The 17,792-nt window shown below is 36.0% G+C and overlaps 1 protein-coding gene across 11 annotated transcripts in view; it reads right to left on the reverse strand.

Annotated features, from left to right (window-relative positions):
* Positions 1 to 246: 246 nt before the first annotated feature.
* LOC105384133 (basement membrane-specific heparan sulfate proteoglycan core protein) overlaps positions 247 to 17,792 on the reverse strand; it is a 150,459-nt gene continuing 132,913 nt past the window's right edge. For all 11 annotated transcript variants that reach the window (XM_048632627.1, XM_048632626.1, XM_048632628.1 and 8 more), the window contains 14 exons: positions 17,574 to 17,768; positions 17,078 to 17,216; positions 16,567 to 16,702; positions 15,979 to 16,148; positions 15,529 to 15,764; positions 14,367 to 14,515; positions 13,177 to 13,281; positions 11,789 to 11,905; positions 11,275 to 11,536; positions 10,865 to 11,062; positions 8,134 to 8,231; positions 5,021 to 5,138; positions 3,642 to 3,783; positions 247 to 1,740 (listed from right to left, as the gene is read on the reverse strand). In XM_048632627.1, coding sequence (XP_048488584.1) covers positions 1,737 to 1,740; positions 3,642 to 3,783; positions 5,021 to 5,138; positions 8,134 to 8,231; positions 10,865 to 11,062; positions 11,275 to 11,536; positions 11,789 to 11,905; positions 13,177 to 13,281; positions 14,367 to 14,515; positions 15,529 to 15,764; positions 15,979 to 16,148; positions 16,567 to 16,702; positions 17,078 to 17,216; positions 17,574 to 17,768 — 2,069 coding nt within the window. In that variant the 3' untranslated portion in view covers positions 247 to 1,736. The remainder of the gene's footprint in view (positions 1,741 to 3,641; positions 3,784 to 5,020; positions 5,139 to 8,133; positions 8,232 to 10,864; positions 11,063 to 11,274; positions 11,537 to 11,788; positions 11,906 to 13,176; positions 13,282 to 14,366; positions 14,516 to 15,528; positions 15,765 to 15,978; positions 16,149 to 16,566; positions 16,703 to 17,077; positions 17,217 to 17,573; positions 17,769 to 17,792) is intronic.

The following is a 17,792-nucleotide window of genomic DNA, read 5'->3' on the forward strand; positions in this document are numbered from 1 at the left end:
GGAGTATACGATACGGTCAATTTATTATTAACTAGCTGTTCCCGCGCGCTTCGCTTCACCTTAAAAAGTTTTCCCGTGGGAATTCCAGGATAAAAAGTAGCCTGTGTTCTTTCCTAGGGTCTAGACCGTATGTATACCAAATTTCATTCAAATCCGTTTAGAAGTTTTGGCGTGAAAGAGTAACAGACAGACAGGCACAGTTACTTTCGCATTTATAATATTAACTAGCTAGGATAAATAAAAAAGTTTTTCCTTTTTGTTAGTTGCTTTATTTGTTCTCTTATACAAACATTGAAGTCACAGGCAAGTTTAGTAAGATAGATTACAATAATTAAAGTACCTACATATAAATATGTGGATAAAACCACATCATGATCAGTGCTTTCAACTCGTTGCATATTATAAGTAAATATGACACTAATGTTAACACTTAAAGAGTACGAAGAACCATCGTTAAGTTAGGGTAGGACTTAACTTATCAATTATTAAAAAAATGCTGACATGAGCTTTCACTAACTATTCGAAATGGCACAAATAATTAATTTTATAAGCACTAAATTATCGGTACGTAAAAACTATTTCGTTCCAAAATAACTAGATTATAGCATTTGTCTTAAAAGTAAAACAAAAAGGGAAGGAACATTTATGAACTAAAATAAATGGCAAAGATAATAAAATTATGGCAGTGAATGTAAAGTAATAATTATTTGAGACTGTGAGCCGTTTTAATATCGTCGCTTTACCTATATGTGTGTTGATACTATTTCATTTGGCACATAAATCAATGTCTTTTAATTTACAGCAAAAGTATATGTAACACATCCTAACATAACGTAGTACATAATATTATAATGCCTAAAATGATGATCTCCCTTATAGGAAGAGATGCATTGCTGCCCAAAAATTTTATGCAAGTCTCAATGCAAGCCATAAATATGTATTTTATAATAACTAAGTTTATAAATTAACGTAAACTTGCATTGTAAATACAAATTGTACTTATTTAAGTATCATGGTTATTCATTCATCACTAGCAAACCTGAATTTGTTTAAAAATATATATATAATTAAGTAGCAGTTAAGATAAAACGAGCAACAGTAAATATAGGTCATGTTCCTTTAGAATTAATTATACAATCATTTGTTAAAAAAAATGCAACTAAGCAAATTAATATACGATGAAGTTGATATTTTGTTGCTATTTAATTTCGTACAACTAAAGATAAGATCACTCCTTGTATCCCTAACTGACCTACACCACTGTAGGCCAACCCTCATTCCGCCATATACAATTACATATTTATAATATTAAATAGAAAAGACAGGTTAATAAACAACATATATATCGGTATAAGTAAGTCTTAGGCTAGCTGTATTGTCTCATATGTTTTTCTTAATACTAAAGTACAACGTTCGTTTCAATATATTTATACTATAGTACATTCAACTTTTAAACTTTTCTACGATATTTTTTGCAACAACTGACTCAAAACCAATAACATTATTACAATTCAACAAGCAAGATAGAACCATCTGTATCGTATGTAATTCGAGCTATGCCTTAAAATAATTGACTTTGAATCAGAAAAAAGTACATAATTTCTGAGGAAAATATGCTTTAGATAAAGTACGTATGTAGGTACAACTACATAGAAACTATTGTGTAAATTGACATTAACTAGGTTTATTATAATAATTATGTAGTAATAATTCTTCTTTACCGGTTGGCCGCGAATTTAACTGTGAAATAAAAATATTAATTAAGTTATTAAGGCACGTAAATCATTTTTTTTTATGTTTAGTACTTACACAAATATTATACATAAAAAAATATACTTATATCGATAGACACAAATAAATAGTACTGTTTCGTGTCGAGTTTCCTCTAGAGACCCAGAGAAGTAAAATTTCAAAACTTTCAGTTTTCAGCGGCTGCAAATTTAACTGTCTGAACCCTGTCGTGGGTCTCTACATTATGTCATCGTATGAGGTATCTGGATGTTAAAATAATAAAAACATATGAATAAGTTAGTAAAAAAACATAGAATTGCGGGGCGATTCTTAAGTACGGTCAGCTGCATAAGTTGTTATACACTTCTGTACCTTGTCAAACTGATGAACCGTCAATGTTTCAATGAATGGATAGACGGTTTGTTAGATTGACAAGGTTCAAAAGTATATTGCTACTTATGCAGCTGACTGTACCTAACTAACATAAAATTTAGAACTGTCAAAACAAATACATTCGAACCGGAAGACGACAATAGTAATCGGAAATCGGACAAAAATATCTAATAGACTCTAACGGCACTAAGATTTAAGGGCCGTTGCACGGTTCGCATGCTTAGAAATTAGAAATATCGCGACTCGTAGCGTCGACGCTCTATTTTCTATTGAAACATATTATAATAATTATAATGTACTTATTTTGACAGCATTAAATTTAATATCAGTAATTGCTGATGTTATTGGTTTAATCTTCAAACAGTAGGTTTACCTGTTAATTCCTCAGTGAGTCTCAAGGTGTTGTCTCGGAAGTAAATAGGTTAACAGTAAGGACGGAATAAGAATCAGGGAGAGGTATGAAATGAGATTGAAACCAAGTTCAGGAGCGGAGTTATAGAAAGGAGTGTATGCGTTTCTTGGAGGGGACTCGTACACATCGATTTCTTCGAAGTAAGGGTAAACGTCGGGGAAAATTGAACTGGGAAATCCGGACGCAGCGTGGAAATGATAATGTTGTTAGTTTTGTTACAAGGCAAATATTAATCGGTTAGCAATGGGTACTGGATCTTTCTGGAACATTGTTGTGTACTTAGATACATCTAAATGAAAGTTTTGACTAGAAATTTGTATATAGCTTTGGAATGAGTTAGGTATACTTATTATTATGTTTCTTTCTTTTATATTTAGATAACATATGTATATTGATATATTATATATTATTCAATACATTAACATAATTTCATAATTATGTAACATTTTGTATACATATACGGCAAATTAATTATCACATTATGTTAATGCCGATAGATACTAATATTACTAATTATTCATTCCCAAGGCTATTCCAGGTATTGTCAGAATCCTGCAGAATCCGGCAAACTCATCTGATCATGCATTATAAATACATTATGCACACACGAACAATGAATTAGTTCCAGTGGCGATAGCACCAAATTACCCTTAAACGGAAAAGGCCTAGTGGCGCCCCCGCCGTCGGCAATATTGAAGTACATTTGACAGCGTAAAGAATATTTACTAAAAGCTTGAATATTATGACCAAATTTTAATTGGGGTCATTTGGTGTCGGGTGTCGGTATTTGGTGAGCGGAACTTTTGTGTAATGATTGTTATAGACTGGGTTAGTAAGTAGTAAGCATTCAAATGACAATTGACGGCTGAATGGTGTAGTGGTTAGTGACCCTGACTGCTATGCCGTAGGTCCCGGGTTCGATTCCCGGCTGGGGCATATATTTGTTTAAAGACAGATATTTGCACTCGGGTCTTAGATGTTGCTATTTATATTTAGTATGTATCTATCTATGTATTTGTGTAGATATATCAGCTGTCCGACACACTAAACACAGGTTCTGCCTAGCATGTCCCCATATATTTATTTATTTAATAAATAGACTTACTTCCTGCAGAGTCTTGCATTCTTGGCGGTGACGGCTTCTTCTCCAAGGTTCAGACCGCGTCCGGAGCTCATCAGCTCAACGTGGTCGAAGCATCCACTCAGCCCGGGGTACCTCCTCACGTTCAGGTCGTCCGGTATACCACCTAGTTGACGATACAAGGGTGAGAAACGATGGGAGCGTAGTGAGGCATTTTTTCATGTATGTTTTCGTGGCGACTATGTGATGCACGCATTGTGTTTCAGCACGGGTCGTCAAAAGCTTTCATAAAACGCTTCCTTTTATACGTAAAAGGACTAGTTTTTGTTCTTCCTTTAATACTTAAAAGGACTGCTTTACGTTTTATTAAAAACTAACAATTTACTCTAAGTTATATTGTATGGTTATTTGTAAGAGAAAAATAAAAATAGTTACACTGTTTATTTAAATGAAACTAGTAAAAAATATATCTTAAGTTATGGGAAACTAATGTCTGCATTACTTCTGTTAATTATAATTAAAATAAGGAAAACATTGTCAAATAACCTGTTTCAAATAAAAACAAGTGGTGCACAATGAGAACTCATTCGGCTTTCAATACCATTTCCCGAACATTCCGTAGGTACCTATATTCATCAGATCGAGCGATGCGCACAAATTGAAGATACGCAGATATTGCACATAATTGCACAAACACAGTCACAGTCGCAGTGTGGCTTTCATAAATTACTAGCTGTTAAGTTCCAATATTGATATCAATAGTGAGCGCACTGACATTTAATTTGTTTCAGTAATGTTTGTGTAGGTATTTCGAGGAACCACCTACGCGTTTACTCTCGCAAATTTAATCTCCGAAGGGGCAGGCAGTGTGGGGGAACTGCAACTGCAGGCTAGGGAGGCCTTTCACCGGATTATTCGGTATCACGTATTCAACTATTCAGTCGTTTACTTTACCTAACGCAGGGACGGGACTAAATACATAGTATTATACTTTTGTACTTTGTCACAAAAACAATTTTAAAATACCAATGCTTAATTGACGATTTTTCTACATGGTGTCACCGCTGAAAGAACGGGATCACTTTACCTAATGAGTGGAACACACCTTGGGGGTCACTCCAGCTTACTTAGTTACTAAGTTAACCTGCTGCTAATTAAACGTGCCGAATGAATAATAGCTATTGTGAGACGGTTTTAACACGGCCCAATTTTAGGCTAGAAACTGCTGTATTGTGCCCGTGAGCTATTAACTTATTTGTCTGTGATGGCCTCCTCGTCGTATCCGAGGGCAGACTCTGTCTAGTGTCTAGTGTCTATCTTCTCGCAAGTGCTCTGATGTAGTTGGAGAATCCGAATTTGTTTTAAAAAAAACCTACCTAACCTACAAGGTGAAAGTGACGTACCTATGTAGATGTTGGAGTCAGCACTCATGATGTTGCTGAATCCTGTGCTGGCCCCGGTCCGTTGTTGCTCGTCCACGGACAAGTACGCCGAGCGGTCGCCAGACAGCTTAGCGATGATCTGAAACAGAAATGAGTTGTTGATCTCCACCGTACGATGGTCCTTCGGGCCTGACAAAAGAGTATCGCCAGCTACATTAGTAGGTTTACACTTTTGTAGGGACTTTATTAAAGTAAAAAATCACGTATTCGTCCATTTAAAGGTGAGTTACTTTAAAGCGGTGCAAAAGTGTATATCGACTAATGAAGAGGACTGTTTTCTAAAATAGTGCGATTTTGCAAATTCAAAGACAAAAAAGAGTAAAGATTAATATACCTACTCTCTTTGGAGTAGACGGTTACTTAAATAAAAGTAATAAATCAATTGAACAACGGCTATAATTATTACAATTAGTTAAGATCCATATCCGTTTTGTCTCTATAATGATGGGCTGTAGTTATCTACTTTATGGCTTGACGACGACGACTAATAAATAAATAAATAAACATAATCTGTAACCATCCGGTGATAGACATTGATGAAAAGAAATACGATATTCGCAAATGTTACACATTTTAGGTATAAGTAAGATTTAACAAGCGTAGAGTACCTAAGTAATTAGTTGAAATAAATGAAAGTATGTACCAGATGTACCTACCTAATAGACATTCATAATATTTATAGCCAATATTGTGTTTTTATGTATAAAATACATAATACATACCTACTACTGAAGATAAACTTAAGGTGGTTAAACCTTTACATTAACAAACGACCTACCCTCAATTAAGGTGGGATTCCTACGCCCCTATAAAAAATAACCGATTCCGTTTATTTTTTATAGCTTTTTCCGAGAAAACAGCATGGAATATCAAAAAACTGTTACAGTAGAGCATACATTTTTAGTTCGGAATCGATTTCTACTCCACAAATCCAATTATTCTCAGGATAACAATTTCCTTGCTTGTTATATGCTGCCAATCTTAACTAAACATATTACAAATGCATCACAAATGTAGATATATAGGTATAATATTCTACTACTATGCTAAACGTCTTTGCGATACTCCTCGCTGCAAAACTGTATGTCTGGTAGGGTAACAGTACCGGTTATCGGCCACTTAAGCGACTTGTTGACTTCAGAGTTAATTTCTATCATAATGCTGTGTGTCAAGATTTTCCAAAAAAATATCATTTGATCTTTCAATAGTCTAGTTTCATAAAACCTAAAGTTTATAGACGTAGCAGTGATACATGATTTAAAAAAAAATATTTTTTGTAAAAATAGCAAATATACCGGTTATCGGCCATTTTACCCAGTTATCGTCCACCAGTGCACTGGTTATCGGCCACCTAATTCACAGTAGAAAAACGAGTCTTATTCAGTAGTTCATACGGTTTTTAAAAAACAAATTAAAATCTTAAGTCAAATAAGCTACTCTTGGCATTGGCATCGATAAACATTATCAGCCCTTTTATTATCTAATGGCCGGAATCACGTTTAATTTTACCTATTTTCGGCCGCCTGCTATTTCAGACGGCCGGAATCAGGTGTAATTTTTACCTATTTTCGGCCGCTTATTTCGATGGCCGGAAACAGGTTTTGTTTTAACTGGTTATCGGCCGCTAAACATTCGTTATTTTTTTAAGGTCATATCTTTGATTCTATGAGGCATTCTGGCGGCCGGAATCTAGTTGTCAATTCACAAAATTCTAGCTGTTCACTAATATAATGGAATCTATGTTAGTGCATTTAAGGTTTCCGCAATATAGGCAAAATTTAATGACTACAATATACCGGTTTCCGACCACCCGGCCGGAAACTAGATTTTGAAATAAATCGATAACCTATTGTCCGACCACCGAGAATATTACAAATTATGAAAAGGTTTGTTAGTTTAGGCAATTGAATATTGAAATTAAACATACTTTACTACACACAAACCCATTCAATCACTAATAAAACAGTAGGAACACTTAAAAACTTACGTCTGAAAATCAATCCACCTGCAATTTTTTCTGCTAAATTTGTCACGCATCCACACACCAAATTTTGAAATGGTGACTGAGGGCTCAGTTCGCAAATTTCGAGGTCATGCCGTTGGATTATGAACCGTGATGTTCGTCCAGGTCGAATGGCGCGAAATTTAGAAAGGAGATGTCTCAATACTATCCTATTATTCAAAATAATGTGCGAAGTGGCCGGAAAGGGGTAGTGGCCGGCAAACCGGTACGTTTACCCTATCTACCTCTAAGTATATATGTATTTTGATAAGGTAAATTATGACGCCTATCTTATAATACGAAGACTAAAATTGTTTTGGTTTATCCCGGGTTTAGTCTAATGATATGTACTGTAGCTCTGGACTATAACCGGTTCTATAACAGTACCTACTATGTTTAGTCTAAGTTTTATAAGTAGGGAGATTAAGTACTTGGCCAAACAAAGTTAGTCGACGTTTAACAAAAAACTAAAATGTACCTTTCACAGATAAATAATAATGCTTTATAAGTAAATAAACTGTATAATGGCGACCGATTTACTCATTTACTGTTAAAATTTTAATTAATAACTCGTGTAACAAACGTACGATACATTTCTATTTCACCATTTAGTTTAACGTCATGCCTTTACAAAGCGTATATTCGCAAACAGAATCGATTGGGAATAGTTCCATCAAAGGGTAAAATTAATTAACACACACAGTATTGCCTGTATGTCAGTGCTGGTTTGAGCTGAGAAGTGCCGCGTCTGAACTTTGTACCTGTATTCTGAGCTAACTTTACAGAGACAGAGTGGGATGAACATTTACAGTAAGTTTACAACAATGTTGCTTAATAAACTTAATTCCTTACATCCATTGATTTATAGGTATTTGAAATCATTGCATACGTCTTTTATTGTAACTATAGGAAATATAATGACATCCGTCACAGTTCATATTTATAGTGAAGGCTAGCTAAGATAATCAAACTTTGAAAAAATCAGTCAAAATTGTTTTTTTTCAAACTGTTTTGTTTTGACTAGTTACAGTAGGTTAGGTAGGTACTACGTATATTATAATAGGTATATTACCTGATGGCGTTCCCCGTCAGTGACCAACACCTCGTCAACAACCAGCCTGGAAGTGCCGCCGCCGAGGTCCCACTCGAACACCACTTTTCCGTTCTCAACTGGAAAACACAAAGAAATATTAGAAAAACATACTTTTTATCTTCAAGGACGGGACGGTGTGGTCACGAAATTAGCGATTTAGTAGCTATGCCGCACGAAATAAGAATAGATACTTATGCGATAAGTTACTACGAGACAGGCTAACGGCGGCGTGTGCGAATGTTGTACGTAAGTACCTAAGTAAATAATAACTGTGTTTCCGTTTATATAGAAAAACATGCTTTCATTATAATGACAGAGTTCAGAGAGAGAGACATACAATGAATATTTAGAGCCTTATAAATGGAGGTGGGAGCGCAAGCGGAATGTAGTGAGCAAACTAAACTCACGGGCAATGAAAAAGTAATACTCCGCAATACTACCCCGTATCGCTAGTTTTATGGCCACAGTCATAGAGAATTACGTAGGTAGCTATTGTAAAGTACATTGTATGTGTACGTGTAATACGTATCACGAGGCCACTTTAACAAATAAATTGATCATCACGAATTTCCCCAAAAAATATACCTAATTGAAGGGGCTTAAGGCAAGTCTTATTTCTCAGAGCGAGAAATTGTTGTGTATTTTCTCATTAAATCGGTACTTCAAGTACTGCTTATGATCATTAGTCGATAGAGATAAATACGTTACAATGTTATTTTCCATAAAAATTCCATGGAATATTTCTTCAGAAATTGTAATAAGTAGATACCCACTTGATCATAATTTTTATACTCGTTTAAAATACGTAGTAGGTACCTATTCAGTTGCATCAAACACATATTATGAAGAGATCATTAGAGACAATGAGTAAAAATAAATACATATTATGCTCACGACTGTAATCCCCGGATAGGTAGTCAGATGTGACTGGCTCGATTTTTTCAAAGTTTTTTCACCCTAACACTAACCATTATTATAGCACATACAACATACACACATTAGTCTGAAGTCTCTGTACTGTTTCATTAATAAGGTAAACAGGTAATGGCTGATGAAATGAACAAAACAGTATTTTTCATTAGTGTCTACTTTTACATGACAGTATGAAAGCAAGCTGGACGGAGCTATATAATACTTCTAATAATATGAAGTACCTTATATAATAAATAAATGAATAAATATGTAGGGAAATCTCACACACGGCCACAGGACCACAAGATAGGCAGAGCCTGTGTTATAGGTATCGGAAAGCTGATATATTACACAAATACATAGATAGATACATATTAAATATAATTATCAACACAACACCCAATATAGGTATAGTTTGCTTGTATATAATGTGCGTCGTTCAGCGATGCTTCAGATTGCGGTGTGCGAATAAACTGCTGCCAAGTTCCTGCTGTTGACTCCGAAGCCAAAGTCTGTTCATGAAATATACGGCGTACTCATAGAAAGTTAGGTGCTCTGAGTGAGTTTTATACACGTTGATTAACTGAGTACCCTACCCTCAAAGGCATAGCAATATATTATGTATGTACCTATAATACATTGAAATATTCGATATAAATTGACTTTGGTGAGATATCGCCAAATTAATTAAATACTTTTACTAATTAGCTTTTCCCTGTGAGCTTAATTCGGATAATGTTTTTATCCCTTTGCCCTTTATTAGAGCCTTGGAATTTTTATTTATTTCAAAACTGTGATATATAATATTTTCAATGACTTACTTATAAATAAATTTTACTCCATAAATACCGAGTGCATTTCTTTTCGTGATCGACAATGTTGAATTTTAATATTCTTAAGGTCAACTTACTTACATCAAACGAAGATAGATCTAAGGCTAGAAGAAAAGCATTCTTGGTTCCTTCACAAACGTATGTCTGTGGGTTCCTTGGTGACACAAGGTTCTATTTCCAATGCAACGCTGAAAGAATGCTCTTGTTCTAATTCTAGCTCTATGTTCATTTAATTAATCGGACTTCCCACAACGGTATTCAGTCAATTGTTGTATGGAAAATAAACCCATAACTTTATTATTTTCTTATTAGCAGACATTATTTACTGAGGATAAAATGAACACCCTTCAGTGATCTGCACGTTTACAGTTTTGCAAAAAAAAATATATAAATTCTTAATCTAGGTATATTATACCCAGTTCTTTTTAAAAATAAAACCGGTTCTACGAACGATATAGTCTGAAAATAAAAGTATAGCGCTAACCCACTTAATTTAGCGTCCAAATTGAAAAACGTAGCAGTTGGAAAAATATTGCGAAGTATAGGAATCCAGATAATTCAGAATGCAGCTTAATTAACAAAATCCCTGTTACTGTTACATTGCTAGGGAATCTACTTAATTGAAATATGATTTTGCTGGAACCAATTTAAACTTAATAGAATCGGAATGCATCAGTTTAATCTCTCACGATAAAGGTTATTTGTTTAATCTTTGATTTACATTTTATTTACTTTTAATTTGCTGCGCCAGACATAAAGTTCCTAATTTAATGTATTTATTTAAGACCTGTGTAAAACTTATGGATGCGATAAATGACTGAATATTGAATGTGAATGTCCGAAAGTAACTTAGTATAGTAGAATTTTATAATAGCTATGTGTCGCACAAATAGACATTATATACAAACAACTTACGCAGAATTTTAAAACATCTGTCGCATAACTACTATCCAAGTACAACTTACCGCGGAGCAGTATGAAGTCACCGTAGCCAGGCCTGGCCGCTACCTCTCTCTGGTACAGAAGCACTCCATCAGACGTGGTGTGGATGGCCAGGGCGACGATGGCTGGATCTGTTACGAGCTTGTCATAGTAGAGGAGACTGCCGGGTAACTCCATGTAGCCATCGCTTTGGAAACCAACGCTGTGGACCAGTTGAAGACCTGCGAAGTTTTATGTTGTGCTAGTACTTGTGATGTCTGGTCGAAGTATGCAGTTTCTAAAGTAGTAAAAAACCTGCGGTATACTCGTACAAACCACACATGTTTCTTCTTTCAAAAGTGGACCTACTTTGTTTGTTAAGGTACAAATTCAATATTGCTACTAATGAAGCTACCTGTGTATTCGTCAACATCAGAAAACTAGAGAAACTTACTCATCTGACAGATGGCGCCAGCAAAGCCTAAGGGGCAGTCACAGGTGTAGTTGAGGCCTCCGCGAGCGAAGTCGCGTCGGCAAGTGCCTCCATTGACGCAGGGGTTCTGACGGCAGGGGTCGCGGGCCGTGTAAGAGGCTCGGTGCTCGCAGTACTGCCCAGAGAAGCCTGGCTGGCATGTGCAGGCGTACGCATCAGATGAACGGCAGAAACCTCCGTTGCGGCAACGCGATGGGAAGCAGGTCGTCTCCTTGATCTCGTTCTGTTGGGGTTTGGGATAGGTTAAAATTCTGTGTGGTTGAATTAAATTTGAGTCGTTAGTGGTAGTTGTATTTGGTGTGGGGAGTGGGCGTAAAATGGTTAAACGAAAAACATGGATGTAATCCGAATCACACCATAATAATTGTCGCAATTAAGTCAAAATGTTGAACAAAAAATTATCAGCTATTTTGAGAACAAGCGATTTTTTATTATTTAAAGAATCATAAGTTATAAAAATATAAACAATTCGTACCTCTGGGATGTCACCCCTGTCGGTGTGTGTTTCGTAGTCCTGAACGTTGCATTCCTGGACGTTTTCCGACTTGATCGCCTTGTTCACGATGTCGATCGGCTTGTTGAACACAGAGACCTGTTGCGAAATTAACAGGATATTAATTTTATGTTGCTACGATCGCGTCTCTAGTCTCCGGTATAATAATAGTGAATATAACTACCTACTTAGAAGCAGATAAAGGATACAGAGATCTATATTAAAAGGTTGCTTTTTAAAAGAGATAGCGGGAAAGGCTATCTCTTTGACTCCGTTACAAAGGAATCGATATCATGGACTTTAATGATTTTTCCCTGCGAAACTTATTAAGTATGCTATTTGTAAAGAGACTTTCACGTACTACTATTAATACTTAAAACTTTTACGAATATTGTTGCCATATTGCCTTGTGCAGTGCAACAAAAAAATCTTTCGATAGGAACACGGATTTATTTTTCCATCCGTAATTTCATTGGAATAAAATCCTTTGTGGGATCCATGCCCGGCACAAGGCAAAACGATATCCTTTTACACTATTTCTGTAAAAACAACGTAGGTGGATTTTTCCGATTGATTGGATATTCAGGCCAGAGATGACAAAGGACCTAGAAAACAAGAAAAGCCCCTTGTGGTCCACGGTTCTATATGTATTAATCCCTTTGAGTACTGTGCAGTTCACACAATCATATGGTAGAGAGATTTACACGTGGGCTGGTTCTACTTATGCCGTCTATTTCCATCACTCCACTTACATTTACTGCATCCCTGAAGTAAGCCTTTAAATGCGTATATCTGGATTTATACTTTAAATAGAATTAAACTGGATAGGAAAGGTTTAGATTATTTATAGCCCTATGTAGAAGCTTTGAGTAATATGGAATATGCATGTGATTCAAATAAAGGTCAAATATTATTTTAAGTATATTTTGTTTTGCTTCTATCAATAATTAGTAAGAAATGTAAATATTTGATCATAATTTGTTTTTGAGCAACTAAATAATGTTCTTAAAGTACCTACCTACCCCACTACTTGGAATCGTAGTGATAATAACGGTGTTGTTTGGGGTATCATGCATACTGTGCAATTTTATGGGATTAGTAAATAAAAGATTTATTAATTATTAGGTAGAAATTACAAAGAAAAATGCCATTGTCACTAGCCGCACTAGTAACTATTGCAAAGTTAGCGTGGTCGCAGTCTATTATTATTATTATAAATTCTTTATTGCACATAAAAACATTGTACAAAGGCGAACTTAATGCTAGTAGCATTCTCTACCAGTTAACCTTTGGTGATGTCGAAAAAGTGGTTTTTAGTGCTATAGGCTGAGAGGATAGAAGTCTATCTACTTAAATCGTCTATGACTTACGTCCTTGATGCACCCGCTGAAGCCGCCCCGCACGCCGGTGTTGTTGTTGAGCACGATGGACTCGTCGTAGCCTCCGATGTACAGCGGAGTGTTCAGGATCAGCTCCTGAAAGGGATAGTTTCGTTAGTTCATTTGTTTCTTTTTTAAACTAAGGGCTGATTTTTCAATAAGTATTCAGATAAATATTGTGTGGTGCAAATAAATTGTGCATGTCACTGTCTAATACCTTTCAGACGCGACAGCATTCGAATAATTATACTGTATTTCTGAGATAACTTTTATGTTGTAATTAAAAGATGACCTGTGAAGAAGGTAATTTATAAGCACTCCATTTTTTTTATAATTTTAATTTATTGTTTAGTTTCGAACCCAGCGTCAATTCTGTTAGCGAGACGCAATCGATTTATTATTATTAATTATTGTACTTATGTGATTTCACGAGATTTACGTATGAAAAACTTTTTATAACCATAAAAATATGCATGACTTATGTAGGTATATTATGCAAAGTTTAAATTTTCTGTTTAGGTGTGGTGTTCTCAGAGACAAAGTTTATCATAGTGAGAAAATAACAAGGAAATTTACACCATATAAGTAAGAAGGTACTTATCTAAAGAGTGGAACTTATTCTACTCCACGACGTAAGATGGTTACGTTAGAATGAGGTTTAAAATTGAAAATTGTCGTTTAAAATGCAAAAGATCTTTTGCAGGATTAACTTTGGTATTCAACATACGTTACTTCATAGTACTTTTACAAAATACATATGAGGAAAGTTCTTTTGATGCTGAAATATTTTGTGAAATGTATGAATGAAGTACTTGTGTAACGAATAAATTAATTTGTAGTGTCAGTCATGTTTATATTAATGATTGCTTTGTTCCCGGCCGACGGCGGCGACGCACACTTTTGAGTCGTGGTGGCGTAACGGATAATTTAAGGGATCGGCTCTTATTCGTGAAGCCGTGGGTTCGAATCCTGCTACAGACCAATAAATTCTTCAGAAATAAAGGATTTAAGTACAATTTACTCTTACGATGAAGGAAAGCATCGTGAGAAAACCTACACTATCAGATTCTAAATGATTAGTCACTAAAGTTATAAAAAGTTGTCACTGCTAATGTACTTACCTAACATAAAATTATAATAACCATGGTCAGATATTCGTGTTTAATTGTTTTTAGACTTACATTTCTTGGTGAAGTAACCGTGCCGGACACTTGTGTGATTTTGTTGTTGATTTCCATAGTGATCATCTTCGCCACTCGCGACAGGATCACGTCTGACCACTTGTTCACTTGCAGCGGTACACTGCTAGTAAGCACTATCGGGCCTGATCCTGGAATCAATACACCTTATTAATAAAGAGAAAGATCAGTTAATTCTACCATGACTAAGGCTTAGTTTCGCCATAGTCTGTTAAATCATTAACACCCCTGTTTACTACATTGTAAATGTCATCTAGTTGTTGTGTAAAATTGTTAATTATATCTTGGTATACAAATGAAGAGTAGGTAGGTACTATATCGATCTATCAACGATATTTTAATACCTACAAATACATGGAGTGTCAGTGCAAAAGAAACGTCTCGACAAATAACTTCTACCACTAGCTCTTATGTGGAATTAGTTTGGTTAAAAGATGTGTGACTTTATTCATTGGTAAAATGGTTGTCAATATGTTAAGGGCTTGATAGAAAACAAATGCGGACAGGTATTTGATTTGTTTTGTACATGACACACCATATATTGTTTGTATTAAATACCACACTTATAAACAATAGCTAATGTGACTTCAACATCAAAGACTGCATTTACGTTGTATTTGTATGCATATTGGTATAGCGCTAGCGTATTTCTATGCATATCGCGGCAAGCGGCGTTGGGTGCGATCCGCCCTCGGTATTTAGGGTTCCGTAGCAGAATACAAAAAACCCTAATGGATACAACATTTCTGTTCGTTTATCTTTCGGTCCGTGCACTGTTAAAACTTATTCTATAAACGGCTTTCCGATTCTTGTAGCTAAAAAACAAAGATTTACTTACTTATAAGATTACGATACGAGCATCTTCGCAAAAAAATTACTACACTCAATTAAGGTAATTATCATTTTAATCCTTGCTACGGAACCCTCTATAGATCAGTTGGAATCGTACTTGGCCGCCTTTTTACATAAAGGTACGCTCCCACTCTGGCATGTCCTTTGAACGTCAAAGTTTTATGCAGACAAAGCTGCGGCTCGCTGCAAACATTTTCGTGTTCCAGACCTTATGGACTTTATAGCAAAAATTGTGCAGGAAACCTGTCTAAAAGGCATCTAAAAGTAAAACGATAGTTTAAACCGCACTTACCATCGCCGAGGTCGTAACGGAACTCAAGTCTGCCATTCCTTACAGCCAGAGATGTGAAGGCTCCATAGCCCCTTGGGGATTCAGCGCAGTACATGATAATGCCATCAGCGATGGGGTAAGACGAAGCCTTGACCTTCATGGCAATCCTGAAGAACCGGGTTCGACGGCTGATTGGGACCGCTAGGAAGGCGTTGCCGGTAAACGCTGGGTATTCGATCGATTGCTGGATCTCGCATCTAAAGAGCAAGAGAATTTGTTAATGATGCGTTGTTTGGCTTCTTAGATAGTTTTTAACTTAGTATTGTAATATTAGCAATAAATAGGTACCCACATTAACATTGAACATCTACATTGCAGAGGATCATTACCAAAGACCTTCATGTCCTAAAACTTCACTAAAATCCTGTTGAAATTTTCCCAAAGCCAAATCGAGTATGTTATACTAATTACCGTTTCCCCGTGTAAGTGACGGGGCAGGAGCACTTGAATCCGTCGTTGGTGTCAGTACACTTGCCGGGTCCACAGAGACCAGGTCTGCAAGCTTCGCCGGTGCGACTGCAGTCCTGACCAGCGAAGCCGGCGGGACATAGGCAGGTGTAGCCGTGCTCGTTTCTGGCCTCCTAGAATGTGGATTGATTTAAGTAATGGAGGGATGGTACTGTGTTACAAGACTTTGTCCAGCTCTAGTGGTAACACTGGGCTAAAAAGAAGTTGAGTAAAGGAAAAATGGTATAGGATGAAAAATGCCGAGGGTAGAGTATTGTAGTACCAGGAAGAGATATTGTATCGACTAGAATAAATAAGTTATTGTTGGCTGACAATTATGATGATAATCATGACACTAAGTTGGCAACCTTGCTCGGACAGAATCTAGTGTATTAAACGAAGAGTTTTAAAGACTTGGAATAAGGTTCTATTAAATGAAACGAAATTCTACGAAAAGTGTCTTACAAAGCGTGAACGCAAGCCGATATCTATTGTTCCGCTTATAACAATAACAAGTTAATAAGTCTAGGAGAGAAGAATTCAATGAAATACCTGACAGACGCCGTTGTTGTAGCAGAGGTTCGGGGAGCAAGTCTCGCATTCCTTGACGTTGTAGTCGTCGATCTTGTCCATCATCATGTTGACTTCTTCACGGCCGAGTATGAGCATGCTCACACATCCGATGAAGCTACAAAATTAATAATAGCCCTATAGCACTTTCCATGTCTCACAAAATGGTTGAAGAATGGAATCGTAAACTGAAATATAACCTTTTAACTAATTGATATTTATGTATTGTTGCACATTATAAAATACAATGCTTGCATCAAATAATCATTATTTAGTGCCGCACCATTGGAAAAGTGAAACAAAATAAAGTACGTAAGTATATTATTTTATAAAATTGGCCATTAAACTTTACCGTAAATTGTAAAAAAAGTTATGTACCTAACTAATAATAGTCACATAATTTCACAAAGTTTATCATATTGCATGTTTTGACTAATAGTAACTTAAAACCATGTAGGTATAACAATGTATAATTATTAATTAGTGTACTAACGGTGGCACTCCGCCTAGCCATTCTGGCAGTTGTTGTTCGGTAGGCACGCCTCCGATGTACAAAGGCTGGTCTAGATCAAGGACAGACAGGTCACTCCTTTCCTGTACAAACGGTCCCGTATTGTCCACGTCCATTGTTACTGAAAGGAAAATGAAATCCTCAATAAAAGTGTATAAAGGGTGTTATGGTGTCTACAGGATTTAATCTGTGGCTGGGATAAAGGGCTACGATAGTTTAGATGAAACTTTTCGAATATGTGTTTTTAGTAAATAAGTAGGTATTAGATAAGCTTTATTAAAATAATTCAATAAGCATTTTGGTAGGGATTATTTTCGTGTCGTTATAAACTATTGATAAAAGGTTTAAGAGTACTATTTGCCCTTCGGAAATAACTAACTACGACTAAAAACCTACTCTGAAAAAAAACACATCCCTACTACAAATTTTTCAATATCCTTTTAAAGAAATATCACAAAGAGGACAGAAAACCACTTACCTTTGTTGCCGTTAATGGAGTTGATACGGATGGTGTGCCACGTGTTGAGCTGGAGCGGGCGGTCGCCTCGTACCACTATCGGCCCATTTCCGGTTTCCATGTTGAATTGAGGGACACCGTCTACCAGCTGTAGGGCTATGAAGTCTCCCGTGCGTCCTTGCTTCTCGCTATTGTAGAGCACTAGACCGTTCATATCTACAAACAGATTTAAAAATATAG

Source organism: Plutella xylostella, chromosome Z, assembly GCF_932276165.1.
Source record: "Plutella xylostella chromosome Z, ilPluXylo3.1, whole genome shotgun sequence".
Classification (NCBI taxonomy): Eukaryota; Metazoa; Arthropoda; class Insecta; order Lepidoptera; family Plutellidae; genus Plutella; species Plutella xylostella.